The 13,572-nt window shown below is 35.6% G+C and overlaps 1 protein-coding gene across 17 annotated transcripts in view; it reads left to right on the top strand.

The window, feature by feature from the left end:
- The window catches only part of DMD (dystrophin), a 2,312,475-nt gene that overhangs the window by 1,108,125 nt on the left and 1,190,778 nt on the right, over window positions 1-13,572 (top strand). For all 17 annotated transcript variants that reach the window (XM_054251383.2, XM_035288503.3, XM_054251382.2 and 14 more), the window contains one exon: window positions 5,932-6,104. In XM_054251383.2, coding sequence (XP_054107358.2) covers window positions 5,932-6,104 — 173 coding nt within the window. The remainder of the gene's footprint in view (window positions 1-5,931; window positions 6,105-13,572) is intronic.

Raw genomic sequence — 13,572 nt, 5'->3', positions numbered from 1 at the left:
CCACACAAGACTCTAGGCTTGGAGCCATCAGAAGATGGTAGTAAAATTCTACCAGGTAAATAAAAGTAAAGAAATAATACTAGAGATATACTTGAGTTCAGTGACTTTTAGGGCATCAATAACAGATATGAAACCCATTGTATCCCTTTTATTATAATTTTATTTTTATTTTAGATTTGGGAGTACATGTGCAGGTTTGTTGCATGGATATATTGTTTGATGCTGAGATTTGGGATATGAATAATCCCATCACCCAGATAGAGAGCATAGTACCCAACAGTTTCTGTTGTAAGTTTTGTTTTTGTCAGTAGTAAACTTTTCTTCAATAGACATGTCTCTGATATCAAATACAGCAAACTGCGGTGTCGCACTAACCTATTTTCTATTTTGTAGTGAGAGAAGGTGAGAGCAAATGACAGTCTGATCTGCCTACATTTATGTTTTCCACTTCCAATATGATATTGTTTCTCTTGAAAAGATCACCAATGACCTAAATTACCCAGGTGGACTTTTCCCTTCTGGTCCTAGCTGCATTTGACTTGTTGGCAACTCCCTCCCTCCTTCCTGTTCTCCTTCAAGGTCTGCTGACTATTACTCTTTAGGCATACTCATCTCCTTTCTCTCCCGGTGCTTATCACAGAGTTTCATCTTTATGCCACCTTTCTTCTCACTCTTTTCAATCTACAAACCTTTCCTGAGCAATCTAACCATCCTTAGTCTTATTCAACACCACACATCCCAATGACTATCAATTTTCTACGCAAAGTTGCTAAAAGAGAGTTTTAACCTGCATTCCTCCAGATAAGTAAAGTCTCAGACTATTTTTGTGGGCTTGTTTTTTCTTTTGTATGGTAATACCTGACCTGTCAGATAAGTACTTTTTCCACAGAGGTAAATTGAAGTGCTAAACAAAAGAAATAATGAAGGCTTTCCATCACAAGGCGTACATAGCCTTGAAGAGAATTCCTTGAAATTGTATTTTAAATATACCCTCTTTCTCTGAAATTCACTTATATCACCCATAACCATTGTATCTTACCCTGTTGCTGAGCTGATATATAATAAGAAATGAGAACACACTTGCTTTTTTTTAGGTTCCCATTGTAAGCATTGACTTTCACCCTTTACAGCTGACATTATCTATATTCTCACCTGCCTCTACAGCTTAGTTCTTGCTCAAGGCAAGTCCTCATGCACCATAAATATGAAATCTTAGAATAAGGCAGATAACCCTTTAAGTTCTATTCTTAACTTCTTTACCGTTTCCCTTTCTGATTGTAAAGTTTGCTTCAGAGTCTGTCATCTGAAAAACTGTAAGATCAGCTCTCCCTATCTAACCCAGTCTCCAATTTATAAATCCTTTGCAATTTTGCCCCAGAACAGGCAAGAATATTCCCTTTGTTTATACATGATAAAATTTATATTTATTTATCTAGTCAGGAAACACAAGATCTCTGGATCAGAGAATACATAATTAATTATGCAAAAGCATCTTAGGGAAAGATGTTTATCTGTGAGTGCAGGGGTTGTAATGTAGGAGAGAAATCCCAAAATTGTGGATCTCAGAGTCTGTATAAAGCACCTGATGCATCGGGGAGGGGAGAGAGAGAGAGAGAAAGACAGACATACCAAAAGACAGAGACTTTGCTCTGGGATATAAACCAAAGATCTAGGTCTATTATTTTTGGAATATATGTTGAAATATAATCAAAGGGCTCTTGGACAGAAATTTTTTTAAATCTCTCCAGAGGAATGCACTAGTCTAAACTCCAAGATATACCTCCCATTCAGTCATCCTTTAAGCCATTTACCAGAGCTCTTTGCTCAGAAAGCCTAGTCCATGTATACAAATCTGAAAATATGTATGGCTCAGCAATCCTTTCCATCTTACTCCTCTTCTCAACATCTGATTTCAGATGCTTATGGAATATCTACAGTTTGATGCCTCGAAGGCTTTTCAATATGACCAGATTCAAAATTGAAGTAATCACTTATGTACACATAAACAAGTGTGTACCCATGGAACCTGGTCATCCATCTGAAATCATTTTACTCAGTGATACCACAAATCATGTGGATGCCCAGGCCAGATACCTAAGAGTCATTCAAGTTCTTTGACTTCTTCACACAACACACAGTCACTGAATTCTGCTGAGCTGATTTCCTAAACTTCCTTCCCAATTCAACTCAAATGTGAATAGCAACTAGATACTTGATTCAATTATTGGACTTTTGTGAATACTGTAGGTGTGATAATGGTATTATGTGTACTTTCCTTGAAAAAGTTCTCATGAGAGAATATTTCAGCATGAGAAAAGTGCTGAAGTATTTATGGATAAAATAATATATCAATTTGTTTCAGAATAATCTTGTTGAAGAGGTGAGTGGGTGGGATTATACATAAAATAAGGTTGTCCATGGAGTCATAACAGTTGGCACTGGATTACAGGGTTATGGGAGCTACTTGTATTATTTTCCTACTTTCATATATATTTGAAATCTTACATAATGATAAATTGTAAAACTCATAGTTCCCCATTAGCTACTAAAGTATAGGCAGAATTTTCTGTTGAGATTCAAAGCACATTATTGAACATCCTTAGCTTTTGTTTCCTGGCCCATCTTCCCCTAAGCTTCTATGTTACCAAAAATGCAGCCAAATATGACTGCTCTTGTTACTTCTCTTTGCATTTGTGTTACCTGCTAGCTATAATGTTCTTCTCACTTCTACTACTCAGCTATATCTACTGCAAATTGCACCTTCTTCATGAATTATTTCCTGAGCCTGTGACCAAATGTGATATCTGATACATTTTTTCTCTGAACTTCTAGAAAATGTTTGGTGCCACTTAAAATACTCATCTTTTTCCTCCTTCTCATCTAGCTAATACTGCTATACTTTCATTTTTTTCTTCAATTCTTCATACCCCTTTTTTACTACTAAAATAAAACCCACTTAAAACTTTTTAAAAGCACACTGAACTGTGTTTCACCCACCTTTGTTTCTGCTGTATTGCTCCTTACACATGGAAATAACTCAATACATTTTGCCCAGTTGACCTTATACACAATTTAGATGATGAAAATAACCAAATTCATACTAGCAAGAATAGCCAGAATTTAGTTTTTAGCAAATTTATTTGAGAATAAATATGTTTAGATTTTTCTTTCTTCCCATATAATAAATTTGTCATTTCTGATTTTTCCCTAAATATAATACAAATAAAACATGGACTGAATTTATAGAAGCATCTATTTATTCATTTATTCAACTAAAAAGCATTCGCCATCTCTTATTTCAGTCTACTTGTATATACAGGCCATTTGATATATTAATTTTAGTAATAAGGGCTATAAAGAGCAGTGAAGAATAATTCGAGGAATATAGAGTGATTGCTGATGCTCATTAAAATAGAGTAGTAGAGAAGGCCACTTAACATGAGAAAGAAATAAGAGAACCATTTCCTAAATTTTGGTTAGGAAAACTATTTTTGGCAGAGAAAACTGCAAGGACAGAAATTTTGAAGCAAAAATATAGTTGGTATATGCAAGGAATGCAATAAAGCTAGAGGTTGAAGTATCGTGGACCACAAAGACACTGGGAAGAGATGAGGTTGGAATAGTAGGTAGTATACAAGCAAGTCATACAGAGATCTATAGACCATAGTCAATATTGTGCTTTTTTTTAAAAAAAAAGTAAAAGCAAGTTTATTAAGAAAGTAAAGGAGTAAAGAATGGCTACTCCATAGGTAGGGCAGTGGTGTGGGCTGCTCGAACTAGGATATTTATAGTTATTTCTTGATTACATGCTGAACAAGGGGTGCATTGTTCATGAGTTTTCTGTGGAAAAGAGTAAGCAATTCCCACAACTGAGAGTTCCTCCCATTTTAGACTATATCAGGTAACTTCTTGATATTGCCTTGGCATTTGTAAACTGTCATGGCACTGTTAAGAGTGCCTTTCAGTGGGCTAATGCATTATAATTAGTGCATAATGAGCACTGAGAAGGACCATCTTGTTTTTCGTGGGTTTTGACCTGCTTATTTTCAGCAACCTGCTTTATCAGCAAGGTCTTTGTGACCTGTATCTTGTGCTGACCTCCTGTCTCTTCCTGTGACTTTGAATACCTAACCTCCTGAGAATGCAGCCCAGTAGGTCTCAGCCTTATTTTTTCCAGCCCCTATTTAAGACAGACTTGCTCTGGTTTCAATGCCTCTGACATATTTCCCCCATTTCTTTTACAACAGAACCCTTAATCCTAAGAGTAGGAGAGGGATGAAAATCCATCTTCTGTAACTTATTCAGGCTCAATATAGCTGATGATATTTCTGTCTAACTATTAGGGTCTTTTGTATTCAGGGTAGAGAAGAGCTCAGTTAGCAAGCATCAGTTTGGTGAGGGCTATTCATAACTGATAAAAGGTGATATCTGGAAGATTAGTAAGTGGTCAATTTAAGAAAATATTGTGTAAGCTTATTCTGCATTCCTATACAGCAATTATATTCTATAACAGTAAAGCAAAATAAGCAAGATTATCCCAAGTAAACTAAATTAGAAAATTTTCATGAACTGGGCAACTGTTGGAACCAAGATTATTTGAAGTCGCTAGCTGATTTCAATATATGTCCAGAATTAGAATAATTATCCAGATTTCTACACAACCCATCCTTCTTGTTTCTTCTGAGCTGAAGTCAGAGATCACTGGCAGGTTCACGGGAATAATCAGGGTCAGTGTATATTGCAGGAAGAAACTCAAAAACAACAGATCAAACTAATAACTGGTGTACCATAGTTCTTAAAACTTAATTTTTTCTCTTCCCAGTCTCCCATTTCTATTAAAGATAAATCATAATAGGCCCAATTTGCTTTATTATACTTGGTCTGATTATTTGTGTAAAGTACAACAAGAGTAATTATTTTTCATGTAGGCTTTTAAAATTGGCTGTGATTTAACTCTGTGTTGAAGAGCCACTGGAAGATTTTGAGCAGAGGGGTAATATAATCCAAATTACGTTTTAAAATAATCTCTTTGGCTCTTGTGTGGAGAAATATCCAGGAGAAGGGAAAGAATGGAAGCACGAGGAAATAGGTTTGTTATAATCCAGATGAGAGACAATGATGGCTTATATTAGAGCTGTAGGAAGAAAGATAATGAGAAGTGGTCAAATTCTGAATATCTTCTGACAGTCAAGTCAAAACAGTTGTCCAATAATTTGAACACTGGAGACTAAAAAAAATTAAGGATGGCTCCAAAGTTTTCACTCTGAATAATTGTTAATTGAATTACTATAATTCAATTGAAATTAGTAATTGCCATTTACTGAAATGAGGGAATCTATGGGAGGAGAAGGATTAGGAAATGCAGTTCAGAATTTTGTTTGGGTCATATTAAGTTTGAAAGTCCCGTGAGACCTCCAAATGTTGAGAAATTACTATCATTTGTTAGACTGGAGTTCAGAGGAGAGGTCCAAGCTTGAGATGTACATTTGTGTGTCATTGTCTTATTATATAGGATGTTTACAGTTATAAAAACAAATGGGAGGAATTATTGAAAGAGAAGAAAAGAAGTGCAAACACTGAGCCAGAGCATTCTAATATTAAGATCAGAATGAGAAGAAGGATCCAGCAAAGGAGACTGAGAAGTAGTGGACATAAAAGTAGAAGAAAAATCAGAAGATGTCAAGATACAGAAGCCAAGTGAAATCAGTTTTAAGACGTAGGGAGTTATCCACTCTATCAGGATGAGGTCTATGATTTACTAATTGGATTTGAGCATGTCAAAGTCACTAGACTTCATGGTTACTAACTTTAAAAAGTCAATAATTAAGAATTGAAATACCATTTGTTACCTTTGGGATTTATATGTATATGTTTTCTTTTGTATAGACAACTAACTCATTTTTTACTTTTTAAAAAATTTTTGTATTACAGAATATAAAAGATACTCTACAACAAATCTCAGGTCGGATTGACGTAATTCACAGCAAGAAGACAGCAGCATTGCAAAGTGCCAAGCCGGTGGAAAGGGTGAAGCTACAGGAAGCTCTCTCCCAGCTTGATTTCCAGTGGGAAAAAGTTAACAAAATGTACAAAGACCGACAAGGGTAGGTAGCACATATATTTTGATTGATACATACAGAAATGATTTGTTTTCAGGGAACTGTACAGTTTATTTCAGTACCATCCATGGGAAAAAGACAGGGAGAAAGAGAGAAGTATTACTATCATTGAAAAATGGTAAGTAAAATGAGAACAATAATGATGAACAGTTCGGACGAATGAGCTGAATTCTAGAAATTATTCAGTATTAAATTTAGCATTATGTTGAAGCATTGTGTCTTCTAAAATTTCAGGTAATGGTAAATCAGATTGGGTCATCAAATTGAAGTGCTATAAACAATTATTTGATATAACATCTTTAGTCAAATTGGTGTCCAAATATTTATAGGAGTTTGATACTTACATTAATATGTTTAAAATATTACCTATCAATAAAAAATTGATTTTCATTTATTATTTCTATTTTGGAGGGTGACACTTTACACTTTGCATGCCCCTACCTCACAGTTTTTTTGCCATAGGGAATTTGTTGATTTAAAGTTATGTTTCTTATCTTAATTGAAATATTTAGCTGTTGACTTAATTGGGGGGCAGCAGAAATTCATGTACATTAGTTAGCCTCACATCACAAGAAGTGGAATACTTTTTCTTTGACATTTTTAGACTAAAAGTTATAAAGTTCTCTAACAGCCTAAAGTGATTCATTTCAAAGTTATTTATTCTCGAGGTAGCTTTCTTAATTATTCTCAGAGGAAATAAAATCATTCATCTAATGATTATAGGGAACATCTATGATATCTATTACATCTGTCAATTTCTAAGCATCTTGACTCCTATTTTAGTTATTGGTTCACTATATCAGGCACCTAAAGAAAGACTTCTAGCGTTAATCTCAGTTGTCTCAAATTATTATCTCCACTTTGTTTTCAATGATCTTTCATTGGACATCATTTTTCTAAAGTGTAAGAGCTTCCTTACTATAATCTATTCCCTTGAGAATGAAACCCTAACTCCTTAATTGTGCTTAATTATCTGGTCGGCCTCACTGTTTATTTCTTCATGCCTGCCCTACAGGCCCTCCAAATTATGTTCTAGCAATATTAAATCAATTTGGCAGATGCCCAAGTGTTTTGTGCTCCCTCTGACCTGCCTGTTCTTCAGGTCTCACTTCAGACGTTGTCTTTTTCTAGAAATCCTAAAACTATTAGTTGCTCATAACATCTGGAAATATGGATATTATTTCATCATTTAATGTAATATACTATCAATAAATCATTTATATATTTGGAAATATTTACAGACTTGGTGGCTACCCTGTAGAATATATGATCTGATGTGCCAACTCCTAGAACTTACCACATAGTAATCAATTTGTTTACTTTTCTTCCTACTGCACAAGCTCCTTATAGAAAAAGGCTATGTTATATTTGTGTTATATGTTTAGGACCGATGCAGTGCTGAGCACAAAGTTGGTGTTCAGTGTGTCTGGACTCAAACCTCCTCTCAGAAACCTGAGAATATTTCCCCTTTGGATAGTCGAACAGATTTATCTCAACTTCCAGGCCAAGTGCAGTGGCTCATGTCTGTAATCCCAGCGCTTTGGGAGGTTGAGTCGAACAGATCACTTGAGGTCCGGAGTCTGAGATCAGCTTGGCCAACATGGTGAAACCCCCCACTCCATTAAAAACACAAAAATTAGTTATGTGTGGTAGCATGTGCTTATAGTCCCAGCTACTTGGGAGGCTGAGGCAGGACAATCCCTTGAACGCAGTAGGCAGAGGCTGCAGTGAGCCCTGAGCCGAAATCCGCCACTGCACTCTGACCAGGATGACAGAACAAGGCTCCATCTCAAAAGAGAGAGAGAGAGAGACTGATTTATCTCTACTTCCTTTAAAATAGCTGGTCCCATAGTATTCAAAGCTAGGCTTGATAAAGGAAAAAAAACTCAACTGCTCTGTGTATATGCTGCAAATGCAAACTTAACCTTATAGTATAATGGCTCATGCTTGTAATCCCAGTGCTTTGGGAGGCTGAGGCAGGAAGATCACTTGAGCCCCAGAATTCAAGGCTGCTGTGAGCCATGATTATGTCACTGTACTCCAGCCTGGGTGACAGACTGTCTCTAAAATAAATAAATAAAAATATTTGAATAAACTTATATTGCCACCTTGGTGTACTTTCTGCCACTATTTCACATTAAGTTATTATGAGGCTCTGCAGTATACTCCTATGATGTCAGTTTCATTACCATCTTTTGGGATGTTCATTCCACTGTTGGGAAGTTCTCCTCTGTCTGGTTTATCTTCTTATAGTCACCGTTTTCTCCCAGCATTGTAGGCCACCCACACTATTCCCTAAGGACCTTTGAAGTTTCTTAGGTAGCCAGTGATCACTGTGCTTGTATAGACAACCTACCAGTTTTGCACTAAAGTCGAAATAACACTTTCTGCTTTTTGAGGTTTCTCCTCCACTTTACTTATCAGTGATATTTGGCAAATGATCCACGTATTCCCTTCTCACAGGGTCATATGAACATTTCTCTTTCAGTTTACCTTCACCCTAGACTTAAACAGAAACAGTAATATCATTCCACAGAGAGGGTAGCTGAAATCTCACCCCAACTCTGAGGACTTTTCTGGTTTTGACAAAGGATAGAATTTTTCTAACTCTAGTAGATCCACCCTTTTCTTATCCAGTGGCTGAAATTTCATATCCATTGACATTCTGTAGGATTTGGTTAGGAGTTGTTAAATTTCCTTTGACTTTTAGTATAATCTCAGATAAAACTGTCTTAATTAATTGCTGATGAGTGCAGGCTTTAGAGTTCCAACCTGTATTGGAATCCTGGTTTGCCTGCTGACTATCTATTTGTCCTTGAGCAAGTTTCTTAAGTCTTCTGCTCCATACATTTCTTATGTTTAAGTTAGAATAAGAATAGTGTCTTTGTCACAGGGTTGTTATGAGGATTATCTGACAGAATATAGGGAGTTTAGTGGATTGCTTAAACATGATAATGGCTCAGTTAAGGTTGGCAATTTTCATGATGAAAATGGTGATCTTATGGCTCTGATAGTCATGACATGTGTTAATACATTCTTACACGCTTTCAAATTTCTCTGAGAACCACAGAGAGAACAATTAGACTCAGTCCCCACTTTGAAGAGCTTCACAGACTTGGAGAGAAAATGGACAACCAGCCAGTAAAATAAGGGTTGATAGATTGGAGCTGTACAAGAGGGCAAGAACAAGATCACTGGGGAATGGAATGAAAACATCTTACTAAGAATTAGCAATAAATCAAGGTCTATAGACCAGTCAAGGTTCTGAGTTATAACTAAAAGAAAGTGACTCTTGTAGAATTATATAAATTACTAGAAGGATATCAGACATACCTCATGGAATCAATACGGAAGCCTGAGAGCTAGGTTTAACAATGGGAAGAAACTATAAAGGAAGAGTTGGCTGGGCATACAGTAACATATCCATTATCAAGCTATGAGGTAAATCTGAATTATTTTTGCTCTCATGCCAACGTCCACTGCTTCACCAGGAACACCATTGCACTGGACATTGCTTGCTATTGTCACTGCCAAAAAAAATGTAACTAAATTATTTCTTCTTTTTGTGTGTCACTCAAGCTACAATTAAGGTCTCTGGTAGAAGTATCTGATAAGTCAGAGGATGATTTTTTTCTGCAAAGGGCAGTTAGTAGATATTTTTGTCCCTGCAGACCATGTAGTCTCTGTCACAGCTACACAACACTGCTAATTTAGGGTGAAAGAAACCATATATAATGTATCAATGGGTGAGCATGTTGTGTTCAAATAAAACTTTATTTACCAAGGTAGATGGCAGGCTGGATTTTGCTGATGGTACATAAATTGATGACTGCTGCTATAACACAGGTTTAGGCCACAGAACTAGGTTCCCATTGCCAGGAGTCAGGGAAAATAAATAGCTTAATTTGTTCTTCATTGTAGTGGCAGTCAACGCCTTGTGTCCTACTAAGTCCCATACAATGGTAGGTTCTTGAATCCTTGGATAGATTTAGAAGCTATTAATTTACCAATACACAAATGTTCAGTACAGCCTTCACATGGTGTTTTCAACAAAAAAGTAAGCCAACTTGGGTTTAAGTCAAAATAAATTTGAGCTAGTAAGAGCTCTATTCATCTTTTTCTTATATGGTATATGTATGGTAGTATTAGCTATGACTGCAGTAATGTGAGACAAATCACCCTAGAACTCACTGAATGAAAACAACAGGCATTTCTGGCTGTTTAGGTTACTTGTAGTTTGACTGAATCCGCTGGGCTTGGCTGGGAAGCTCTGCTTCAAGATGTGGGTTAGCTGAGCTAGGCTCCAGGATGCATGTTGGATTAAGGTCTGCTATATATGTCTTTGCACTGAACCTAAGATGAAGAGTCAGTGAGATATTTTCATGACAAGTCACCAAAGAATGAACCTGACCTCCCCAGAACACTCATGACCTATGTTCCTGTGAAGTTCACTGACATTTGATTGGCCAAAGCAAATTACATTGCCAAATCTGACATCAATAAATGGGAAAGTAGACTCTTCCTACAGTGGAAGGTGGAGATACGTTAATATTTGCTGAACAATAATTCAAATTATTAGAGATAGTTAATAATTTATAACAGGATTTCTTGCAGCTAGAAAATGCCTTAGTGGTTATGTCCTGCTTCATTATTTTATAAGGGAGAAAACAATATTTCAAAGATGTTACATGACTTGCTAAGTATATACTAAATAGTATAGCTGCATATTTCTCTTTCACCAAAATATTTAGTTCTAATAGGTTTGCATAGTTTAGTCAAAATAAGTTACACATACAAGAAAATGTATATATTTAGATTCTCAGCATTCCTACAGTACAAGTTCTGAGACCATCATTAAACATCAAATTCATGAATGTTATAACTGCAAAACTCACCTCTATTAAATGTCATAAAGCAAAACAGATATTACTTTTTAGGTGAGAACAAGAAGATATTAAAAGCCAGATGAATTTGTGACTGCCCATTCATTATCTAATATACCTGCTTCTATGCATTGTCTTTTAGCAAATAAAATTTCAACATGTATCTCAATAAGTTACACATCATCGAAGTTTTAAAAGCCTTATTTTCACGGACATTCTGATTGTTCACAAAGAGTCAACAGTAAATCCACAAACACCATGAAGTTGTGGATAGATATATCTGTATGTAAGATTACTAGTTAACTTTTTGGGAAATTCATATTACTACTAAATTTAGCTTTCATTGATTTTCTGATGGGTTACTAGCTGCTTATAAAATATACCCTTAGGAAACAAGTAAAAACAAATAATGTGCATAAGATCTATGTATGATTAGAAAAACAAAGCTCTTTTCTTCTTTCAACAAACACTTAAGACGGGCCTACTAAATGCCAGACGCTATACTCTGGTATCCTTAGTTTCTTTCTGATACCGTCTTTATTACCCTTTAAGCCATTAATGGATGTTTCCCACTTTTAGGAAATGACTTCCCAAAGACTAAGAGGATAGAACAGTTCAAGTGATATAAAAATGAAAGCAGTTTCTAGACTACAAATTGCTGTACAGCCATAAGATGGCATTATTGTGTAACAACAAGGTTCCTGTCAAACATCAAGAAAGTAATGTTTTAAAATCAGTATTTCTTTCTTAGAATTCTACTTAGTCAGATATGTTAGGTTGATTCACCCACCATATAAGTAGTTAAATTCAAGATGGTTCTGAGCTTTAGATATGATGTAAAATGGACATGTGACTAAGAGTATTGATTTATATGTTATTACATTTTATAGCCAAAAAGAAACCTCGAAAAAATTAGAGAAAGCAGTATAAGGACATCTAATAAATCAAATGCTCTTATTAATAACATTTTATAAAATAAATGAAATGTCAAAAAAAATGAGCACAGTGTTGTTAAAATATGTCAGAATAAGAAAATATTTATTGTATGAATCTATTATATGAAACTCAAAAAATAGACATTTTGGAGTATAGAGGTCAGATAGGAGTTACCTTTGTGAGTTGTGGTTAACAAGGGCTTCTAGAAGCAGGTTTCTAGGGATTGGGTAATGTTCTGTTTCTTGATCTGGATGCTAGTTGCATCGATATGTTTCCTTTAGGAAAGTTTATGGAACTATACACTTGTGATATGTATGCATTTCTATGTGAATGCTGGACTGGAATCAAGTTTATATATTTAAAGATAAATATATACTTTAAGGACAGGAGGGACGTAAATCATACTTGTTTTAATAGAGAAGGTGTAGCTTTAGGAAAAGCATACTACATTGTTCTATTTTTGGCATTTCACCATGGACCTCTGAACATTTTGTCATTGCCCAGTACAGCCTCTCAGATAAATATGTGGGCACTACTGCTTTAGCGAAAGTGTTTTCCAAAATTATCATCACCATTCTGGAACCACAGTTCATTAGGATGCTGAGGGTGGGACAGTTGGAAGCTGCTTCCCCAGGGATTTCTCCATTGTTCAGTTCTCATAGTGCTAAGTCTGCAACATTAAAGCACTCACAGACTCTGGTTGCCATTTGTGCTCCATGAAGAAAAATGAGACAATGAAAGAAATGAAAGGAGAGAAAACAGGAGTAGAAACCAAATAAATTAGATATTAAGAGAAAATCCCTAATCATCTCTGTATTCAGACAGTAGGGAACGAGCATGCAATTCTGCAAACCCATTCCTAAGGCAAGCTTCTGATAAGAATTTGCTATCTCAGTTGTAATCTTTCTACTGAGACATTCAATAAATATTTTTCTTTCATGTCAAGGTAAGGAAATAACCTCACACTACACATATAAGGAAAGAATAATATACTAATCCTCACGTTATCATAATACAATTTTATCTTTTAAAGTGAAAGCTAGAGGGGCAGATGCATAATCTGGGAGCTTTTCCAGAATTGTTTGTTCCTAAATGAGACATTCAGCTATAGCAGCATTAGCAAGCTCTTCTATTTGTCACAATGCCACATGTAGTTGGGAAGATACATGATAAGCACATACAGGATGCTGACAGCTCAGGAAAGATTATCATTGCAGTCTTAGAATTCATCTGTATCATATTTGAAGATTTTTATGCAAGACTGGATCTTCATTCCTCACCCCAGTTATATGTATATGTACCAATACAAAATTCTTACTGTTGGTTTCTGAATTTGATAGAATTAGGAAGTAAGGGGTAAAAAAAATAAGCATGTTCTGAACTTAAGAAAGTTGTTCATATCCTATTCCACAGTGATTGTTTTACTGACTGTAAGAAAGGAATCCCATGGTTTCAGCCATGGGGACAATGCAGAGGAAGATACAATAGACTGATGAAGAAGTAAAATTTTCTATTCTGTGTTACACTTTTAAAATTTGTTATTTTTAGTTTTTGTGGATACATAGCATGCATGTGTGTGTGTGTGTGTGTGTGCGCGCGCGTGCATGCCATATGTAGTTGGGAAGATACATAAT

This window comes from Callithrix jacchus, chromosome X, assembly GCF_049354715.1.
Source record: "Callithrix jacchus isolate 240 chromosome X, calJac240_pri, whole genome shotgun sequence".
Lineage (NCBI taxonomy): Eukaryota > Metazoa > Chordata > Mammalia > Primates > Cebidae > Callithrix > Callithrix jacchus.
The sequence above is the reverse complement of the archived record's forward strand: the minus strand, read 5'-3'. Positions and strand labels throughout refer to the sequence as shown.